At 39.6% G+C, this 9,999-nt stretch overlaps 1 protein-coding gene across 2 annotated transcripts in view; it reads right to left on the reverse strand.

Moving 5' to 3' along the window:
- Positions 1–9,999, reverse strand: part of FAM63B (family with sequence similarity 63, member B) — a 91,297-nt gene that overhangs the window by 57,124 nt on the left and 24,174 nt on the right. For both annotated transcript variants that reach the window (XM_011940503.1, XM_011940502.1), the window contains exon 3: positions 1,364–1,428. In XM_011940503.1, the coding sequence (XP_011795893.1) occupies positions 1,364–1,428 (65 nt within the window). The remainder of the gene's footprint in view (positions 1–1,363; positions 1,429–9,999) is intronic.

Below are 9,999 nucleotides of genomic sequence, written 5' to 3' on the forward strand. Positions count from 1 at the left end.
TGCCTCAACCTCCTGAGTAGCTGGGACTACAGGTACGTGCCATTACACTCAGCCAATTTTTGTATTTTTAGTAGAGATGGGGTTTTGCCATGTTGGACAGCTGGTCTCGAACACTTGAGAGTGACCCACCCACCTTGGCCTCCCAAAGTGCTGGGATTACAGCCATGAGCCACTGCATCTGGCCTAGATTTCGTATCTTATGATATGATGCAACGTAAATTGTTGATTCTTCTTCTTTCTTTTTTTTATGAGACAGCGTCTCGTACTGTCACCAGGCTGGAGTATAGTGGCGGGATTCCAGCTCACTGCAACTTCCTCCTCCTGGGTTCAAGTGATTATGCAGCCTCAGCCTCACTAGTAGCTAGGACTACAGGTGCGCACCACCCTGCCCAGCTAATTTTTTTTGTATTTTTAGTAGAGATGGGGTTTCACCATGTTGGCAAGGATGGTCTCCATTTTCTGACCTTGTGAACTGCCCGCCTCGGCCTCCCAAAGTGCTGGGATTACAGGTGTGAGCCACCACGCCCAGCCAACTTGTTGATTTTTCAAATTCTATTAGGACTAGATTATCTGAACATTAAATTCAAGAAATTTTGCAAGACTGAAATGAGTTATGCTTTCTTTTTGCAAATTTGATACTGGTGAAAGTATGTTAAAAAGGTTGCTCTGAAAGTAAATGTGAAGGTTCCAATGATGTCTCTTTCTTCCCTGGCTAATACTTCCTTCCACTCTAAGAAGCCAATTCCTTCTTGCCTTTGCCAAGTAAAGGAAGAATACTGACGAAAATGAAGCTCCACTTGCTTTTTTCCAGCACCAATAATTTTGAGCCTAGTGATACCTCCTACATTGCAGAACAGGATCTCTAAAGAACATGCCAAGAAATGTGGATACTGAAACTATCAAATAGCAAAACTTGTCCTAATGACATACCATATACATCATTTGTTCAACTTTCTCCTGAACATAACTTAATTATAAAATATAAATAAAACTAGGAAAGATACATCAATGACAAATTCACCTGGAAGTCAATTTTTCAAGAAAAACACTAGGTTTGATCTGTCATGGAATGAGAAAAAAAAGGAAAAATACTGAGAAAAAAAATGAGAAGAAAAAGGAAAAAAAAAATGAGAAAAAAAGGAACAAATCTGGCTGTGAGCTAAAAATGGATTTCATATTTTTAAAGAGGTATAAAAAAAGAAAACAAAGAATATGTAATACAGACTGATCACATGTGGCCTGCAAAGTCTAAAGTGTTTACTATCTAATCCTTTATAGAAAAATGCTGCCAGCTACTAATAGAGACCAATGTATATATTTAAACTTTAAAATTATATACTTTTACAAGAATTGTGTTTATTACCTGTTCATAATTTAAACGTTGAATTTCTGAAATTTCTTTTGGCTTTGCATCAAGCATGTAATCTCCTGTAAAAAAAAGAATTGTAAAATTGCCTTTTAAAAACTTTTTTTTCTGATTACAAAAGTAATAGATCTTAATTATAAATGTTAAAACACTGTAGTTATAGCTGACATATAAAGTTGACTCACCAATCCTACCCAGAGAAAATCAATGTTAACTTTTCCTATCACCTCAAATATTTTTTCAATGTATATATTATAGTGCTTTTGAACTTTTTACTTCCATTTTATAATATATTTCAGCAGCATTCCACATTACTATGTATAAAGGTCCCAAAGGTTGTACCAAATTTCATGTTGTCAACAATATAACTATTTCTGATTACCTCACCAACAATGGGTATTATCAGTCTTCTAAATGTTTGCAACCCTAAGAAGTAAAAAAAAAAAATTTTGGCATCTGGCCAGGTTGGGTGGCGCAGGCCTGTAATCCCAGCACTTTGGGAGGCCGAGGTGGGTGGATCACGTGAGGTCAGGAGTTCAGCCTGGCCAACATGGTGAAACCCCAACTCTACTAAAAATACAAAAATTAGTCGGGCGTGGTGGCGGGCACCTGTAATCCCAGCTACTTGGGAAGCTGAGGCAGGAGAATCGCTTGAACCTGGGAGGCAGAGGATGCAGTGAGCCGAGATCGTGCCACTGTGTTCCAGCCTGGGCAACAGAGTGAGACTCTGTCTCAAAAAAAAATTTTTTTTTTTTTGCATTTAAAAAGATGGTATTTTTATATATGAGTTTTTATTTGGTATCACCTTTTAAATATATGTATAACCTTTTGGTGTATGTGGCAACTTTTTAATATATGTAGAACCTTCTAAAAATATGGATCATAATTTTAATACTTTTAAATCTATGTATTATCTTTCAAATTATGTATTAACTGCATGTACATACTTTTTTCCTTTGAATTATCTACCTATATAATTATCTTTTTTCTTTTTTTTTTTAAGAGATGGGGTTTTGCCATGTTGCAGCCTCCCAAAGTGTTGGGATCACAGACATGAGCCACTGTGCCTGGCCTATCTTTTCTTGTTGAACTGTAAAAGCTAAACTGGGTTGGGCATGGTGGCTCATGTCTATAATCCCAGTGCTTTGGGAGGCCAAGGAGGGTGGATCACTTGAGGTTAGGAGTTCAAGACCAGCCTGGCCAATATGGTGAAACCCTGTTTCTACTAAAAATACAAAAATTAGCCAGGCGTGGTGGTGTGCACCTGTAGTCCCAACTACTCAGGAGGCTGAGGCAGGAGAATTGCTTGAACCCGGGAAGTGGAGGTTGCAGTGAGCCAAGATTGCACCACTGTACTCCAGCCTGGGTGATGGAGCCAGACTCTGTCTCAAAAACAAAAACAAATTTTATTTTTTAAAAATCTTGTCAACTGGTTAATCTGTCTCTACTTTTCCAGACAACTAGTTAACTGATTTTTTGTGAGATCTAGACTTAGTGACGTAACTGAGACTGCACATTTTAGAAGACTTTTTTTATTTTTTTTGAGACGGAGTCTTACTCTGTTGCCCAGGCTGGAGTGCAGTGGCATGATCACGACTCGCTGCAACCTTAACCTCCCTAGGCTCAGGTGATCCTCTCACCTCAGCTTCCTGAGTAGCGGGGACTACAGGCATGCACCACCACATCTGGCTAATCGTTTAAAATAAATAAATAAATAAAGCTAAACCGGATGCAGAAAAATGAGCAAAACTTGGAAAGGCAATGAAAGAAAAAGCATCTTTTGAGAGGAAGAATGAATGGAGAAAACACATATAAGAAAGATCATGTCACATGGACAACTTATAAGAAGATTTAATACAAAAGATTTATATTGTAAAGTAGTGGCAAACACGGTTGAATGAGTAAACTTGAACAGATTTTAGAAAATCCTAAATAATATGCTGATAAGTTTGGCTGACTGTAAAAGATCACACGGATCTTTATACTATATTAAGTAGAGGAGTGAAGGATGAAATTGATGCTTTAGGAAAAGCACACTGATATGTAGGCTAATTTAGAGAACAAAGAATGATACAGTTTGCAGGTAAATCAGGTTGTGAAGTATCAGTATATAGAAACAGAAAAAATTTCAAGGAAAGAATTAATATAACCTTGCTACTAATGGCATATTCTAGATAAACAGAAAACAAGACACCAAAATTTGATAGCTACTTTAGGCCAAAAAAGTGGAAGAGAGGCTTTGGCATAAGTTTACTAGCTTATACCAGGTGAACATTTGGAAAAAAGGAAATACAGGCAACTCTGGAGAAATTAAAATGCTTCAACATTGACCTGTCTTTACAGCATATTTATATTCAAAAGATAAAATAATTTTTTTTAAAGTCAGAAAATGCCACCATCTCTACTATTTTCCTTACTTTATACTATGCCAGTCTTATCATCATACTAACAATTTCAGATGGCTGAAGTCACAATATACATTCCAGTTCACGTTGAGTTTCATATTCCTGCTCATTTCCTGCCTTCTCCCTCCATCTCTTCCCCACCTTACTTTATTACGCTTCCTAACACTTCCTGGGTATAGTGTTTCTTTCTCTATGCCAAAGTCCTCCAAAAAGCCATGTCCATGTCTGGCGCTGCTCTCATATTCTAGAAACAGAAATTTCCAGATTGAAATTCACCACTTCTCTTCTGACCTTTGCCAATCAAAATTCCCATTTCCTTGGGGTACTTCAGCTAGGCATTAGGAAAGCAATTAATAGTTTCTCTTACAATCCCTCTACTAGTGTTTGCTTTTTAACTAAAAAACATCTTTTTTCTCCAGAGAAATGGAGTAATCTCAACAGGAGAACATCTAAATAGCTTAGAAAATTAAACAATTTGTTCTGGCACGATTGGCCCTGAGTAAAGTTTACTTTTGGTGAGGCAGAGCCTTCAGAATTTATTTGCCTACACCGTTCTTGTTCACTTCTCCCCCATATCCCATTAAAATATTACTTTTACACTGTCACTAATAGCTAAGTCCTCTCACCAGTGATTCCCAAACCTCTTTAGCTACACCAGGTCTAGCTATTTCCCCACTAATTTTTCTTTTTCCTTATTAAAGTTATCTATCCTATGTTCTGCTTCCTCAGGGCTTTGCTAGCTAAGAGTTAGATAAATTTAACACACCAAGATGTGTTAACTATTTCTTTTATTACTCTTTCCAAGAAAAATACCATGCTGACATTTTCGTGGTTAGAATACACTTATGCAGCCACGTTAACTACATGTTGACACCTCCAAATAACTAGCTCACAGTACATACTCAGTAAATATTTACTGGATTGCTGGGCACGGTGGCTCACGCCTGTAATCCCAGCACTTTGGGAGGCCAAGGTGGGCGGATCACCTGAGGTCAGGAGTTTGAAACCAGCCTGGCCAAGATGATGAAACCCCATCTCTACTAAAAATACAAAAATTAGCTGGGTGTGGTGGCAGGCGCTTGTAATCCCAGCTACTCGGGAGGCTGAGGTGAGATAATAGCTTGAACCGGGAGGCGGAGGTTGCAGTGAGCCAAGATTGGGCCATTGCACTCTAGCCTGGGTGACAAGAGTGAAATTCCGTCTCAAAAAAAAGAAAAAAATTTTGCTGGATTAAAAAAGGCAAGAAAAGGGCTGGGTGTGTGACTTACGCCTGTAGTCCCAGCACTTTGAGAGGGCAAGGTGGGTGGACTACATGGTCAACAGTTCAAGACCAGCCTGGCCAACATGGTGAAACCCCATCTCTACTAAAAAAAAAAAAAAAAATAAAAAAATTAGCTGGGTGTGGTGGCGGGCGCCTATAATCCCAGCTGCTTAGGTGGCTGAGGCAGGAGAACTGCTTGAGCCTGGGAGGCGGAGGTTGTAGTGAGCCAAGATTGCACCACTGTACTCCAGCCTGGGCGAAAGAGCAAGACTCAGTCTCAGGAAAAAAAGAAAAGAAAAGAAAAGAAAAGAAAGAAAACACAAGTAGAGGAAATTTCAAACACCAAAAACACTTTGGGATGATAGAGGGGTAAGAGGGATATATTTTTGAGTATATGAGCTTTTCAGCATTCTTTAAATCATAGAAGGTGCCCAGATGGAGACAGCACATTAACCCCTCTAAACATTGGTTTCCTCATCTGTAAAACAGAGGCATTACAATTTTGTGATGGCTTTATTTTTGCACCAATCTCATCCTTTGTACTATTAGTACTTCTGCACTTATGGCTCTGCTCATCAGTTCTCTGCCACCACAACTGTATTCCTTCATTTGCAGAACTCACGGCAAAAGAGCTCATTTTGTCTCAGAAGGTACGCAGACAAAGTCAAGTAGAGTGCTAGTGATAATGAGCAGGGAAGAGGTTAGGTAAATGGCATCAACTTGTGATAGCACAGAAAGTAGAGCCAGAATGAAGGTAAGAGCTATGGAGTGGCAGCACAGTTTAACACTGTCCAGTCGAAATATAATGCAAGCCATGAATTTGAGCTCAAATGTAATTTTAAATTTTCTAGTAGCCACATTAATAAAGGTCAAAATAAATAGGTAAAATTCGTGTTTTTTTTTTTTTTTTTTTGAGATAGGGTCTCACTTTGTCACCCAGGCTGGAGTACAGTGGCACAAACATGGCTCACTGCAGCCTTGAACTTCCAGGCTCAAGTGATCCTCCTGCCTCAACCTCCTGAGTAGCAGGGACTATAGGTGAGCATTATTACATGTGGCTAATTTTTAAATTCTTTGTAAAGACAGGGTTTTGCCATGTTGCCCAGGCTGGTCTTGAACTCCTGAGCTCAAGTGATCTGCCTGCCTCAGTCTCCTGAAGTGCTGGGATAAAAGGCATGAACCATCACACCTGGCCAAAATTAATCTTAATAACATATTTTATTTAACCTAGTATATGAAAATTTCAACAATCAATATTTTAAAATTACTGATATTCTTTTTTAACCAAGTCTTTGAAATCCGGTGTATATTTTACATTTACAGAACATCTCACTTCATACTGGCCACATTTCAAGTACTCGATAGCCGCATGTACCTACTGGCTACTATATTCTTCAGTGCAGGTTTGGGTGATATATGGTAATGACCTAACAAAGAATAATAAATGAGTCCAATTTGACTCAATCTGCCTTACACAATTCCATCTGAGAACAAGGAAAGTAGGGTGGAGAGTGCATGGATATGGAAGAGCTGGATAGGAAACAGGGCCAGAAATACACGTGACCCATTACTTAAATTATATATAGTTATATATAAATGGCCAGGTGCGGTGGCTAATGCCTATAATCCCAGCACTTTGGGAGGCCAAGGCAGGTGGATCACTTGAAGCCAGGAATTCAAGACGAGCCCAGCCAACACTGGGAAACCCCATCTCTACTAAAAATACAAAAATTAGCCAGGCATGCTGGCAGGCACCCGTAATCCCAGCTACTTGCGAGGCTGAGGCAGGAGAATTGCTTGAACCTGGGAGGCAGAGGTTGCAGTGAGCAAGATCATGCCACTGCACTCCAGCTTGGGCAACAGAGAACCAGTTTCAAAAAACAAAACAAAATAAAACTACATTTAACTTTTTATTATCCCATTTAGGAAACTAAAATAGATTAAGCATCCTATTACAGTAAATTCAAACTTCCTGCCTGGCTCACAAGACTCTCTTGCCACAATCTACTTAGTCCAATCTCTATTTCTCTTAACTATACAACATGCAGATTTACCAAGTATAGTCAAATTAGACTCATACACTGTTCCTTCAATGTGCCTTACATATTTCCACCTCTAGCTTGAGCTTAAGATAGTTTCCACCTAGCCCTCAAACAACCTTTCCTATTCTTTACAACAGCATAGATTCTAACTATCCTTCAAAGCCCAATACAAGTCACATGTTCTCCTTTAAGCCTTTTCTACTCCTTACCCACTTCCCATACCCATTTGTACCCAAACTTCATTTTCTGCCCTTGAGGCTCCACTTCCTTACCTCCCAGACACTCTTCAACTCACCACTCCATTACCATCTCATCACTGCAGTGACACGGTTTGATGAAGGTCACAATAACCTTCACACTGCCAAGTCATAACGGGCGTATTCTCCAGTATTCAATACCCTTTCTCCTTTCTTCTAACAATCTTCACCTTCTCTGGGCTTCATTCTACCACTCTCTCCTGGCTTTTCTCCTATCTTACTACCAGCTACTTCTTCACTATTTCTCTGTTCTCTACTTCATTCATTTGAGCAGAGGTGATGTTGCACCTAAAAGAGCAAAAACTGGTTCTTGGTGCAGGAAGGAGGGTGGCAAAAAAAAAAAAAAAAATCTTAGATAGTATAATGGTTTATAGCCTTCAAAGGGCCACAGTACAAAAAAAACCCATACAATAGACCCACACAAAATGGCTCAAGCCTGTAATGCCAGCACTTTGGGAGGCCGAGGTGGGCGGATCACGAGGTCAGGAGATGGAGACCATCCTGGCTAACATGGTGAAACCCCGTCTCTATTAAAAATACAAAAAATTAGCTGGGCCTGTTGGCAGATGCCTGTAGTCACAACCACTTGAAAGGCTGAGGCAGGAGAATGGCATGAACTGGGAGGTGGAGCTTGCAATGAGCTGAGATCCGGCCACTGCACTCCAACCTGGGCGACAGAGCGAGACTCCGTCTCAAGAAAAACAAAACAAAAACAAAAACAAAAAAACACATACAATATATCTACAGTATTAAAATGTCCTGAAGTGAGCCATTAGGACAAAAGTGTCTATAAAGGCTCCTCAGAATGGCAATAATGAAAAGAAAGTTGAAACACTGCTCCACCTAATCTCTACACGCTGGGAAACTTCAGGGGAGAATCCTGGACCTTCTTCTTTTCTCTCTCTATTATCAACTTCCACAGATTTAAATACCATTTTTATACTGATGACTTCTAAATTCTTATCTCAAATTTCAGTGTTCTCTGGAACTCATAGTTTGCCATTAGCAAATTCCCTAGGCATTCAACTTCTCTGAATGTTCCCTTCACCTTACTATCTGAGTATATGGCTCTGTCTTGACGACAATGCAGTTCTCTTAAGTGATAGTTCTGTTCTCTCTCATACTTCTTTTACCAGTGAGCCTCAAAGTGGAATAGGAACCCACTTCTTGAAAGTAAGACGGAAGGTATAAAATAATTGCCTAGAGAAATAGGAGAGTGAATGGATTAGAGAGCTGCGGTATGATTTTGGGGTGTCACCTTTGAGGTTATTCTCTCCCCACTTCCTCCCTAAACTCCTCAGTTTTAAAACTCAGATAATTCTACCCATTATCTACCCACCTTGTTGCAGTTACCTACTGACCTTCAGGCCAATACCCTTTATTCTTAGCTCCTTTCTCCAACACAAATCCCATAATTTTTGGTAATTTCAATAAGCATGGGGATGTCTCTTCCAATACCCTGCCTCTCTGTTCCTTGACCTCTTCTCCAACGAAAATATTTTATTCTTAAAACACACACACACACACACACACACCCAGAAAAACAACCTTTTATTCTACTTTATCTCAGAAACTCATTTCCCATGGTAATACAGTTTCATTATTACCAAAAATTCCTCAGCTCTATCAGGAATCAAGACTTATAATCCATTAATCTCATTACATTTTCCTTCAACACACTTACATCATTTCCTCTTTATGCAGCTTAAATTCTATGGCCCATGATTATAATCACTCTCTATACACACCTTCATACCTTAGATTACTCCCCTCCTCCCCCACCGCACAACCCTGGCCCCACCACTGGCAACATGTAGAGCAACATACCTAGATTCTTTCGTCAACACACTCATCAGGCAAAAATTCAGCTCTGGTTAAATCCTGGCCTCTCATTATTCAGACCTGGACTCGTGCAGCTGAACATGACTGAGAAAACATAACACCATCCTGGCTGGTTTCACTAACCTCAAAGGTAACACCCCAAAATCATACCACAGCTCTCTAATCCATTCACTCTCCCATTTCTCTAGGCAATTATTTTACACCTTCCCTCTTACTTTCAACAACTCCTCCCTCATCCTCACTCCCAACTGATGACTTTGTTTCCTATTTCATTGAGAAAATAGAAGCACTCAAGAGACTAGCTACAACCACATCCACCCACTTACCTGCACCTATTTGTAATATGTTCTGTCTTTCCTCCTATTACTATGGATGAACTATCTAAGGCTAATTTTTCTATTTGTATAAAGTACTTTCTGCAGCTCCTTTTCTCTAGTTTTCTCTTTTATAAAATGGCTTTGAGGTATAATCCATATCCCATACAACCTACCCACTTAAAATGTACAATTCAATTATTTTTTGTAGTATATTCACAGGATTATGAAACTATCATCATGATCTAATTTTATGATTGATTGATTGATTGAGACAGAGTCTCACTGTCGCCCAGGCTGGAGTGCAGTGGTGTTATCTCCGCTCACTGCCACCTCTGACTGCTGGGTTCAAGCGATTCTTCTGCCTCAGCCTCTTAAGTAGCTGGGATTACAGTTGTGCACCACTACACACTGCTATTTTTTTTTTTTTGTAACAGGGTCTCACTCTGTTGTCCAGGCTGGAATGTAGTGGCGTGATCTTGGCTCACAGCAACCTCGGCCTCCCGGGCTCA

The sequence above is a fragment of the Colobus angolensis genome, unplaced genomic scaffold (assembly GCF_000951035.1).
Source record: "Colobus angolensis palliatus isolate OR3802 unplaced genomic scaffold, Cang.pa_1.0 Scaffold19, whole genome shotgun sequence".
Taxonomy (NCBI): Eukaryota; Metazoa; Chordata; class Mammalia; order Primates; family Cercopithecidae; genus Colobus; species Colobus angolensis.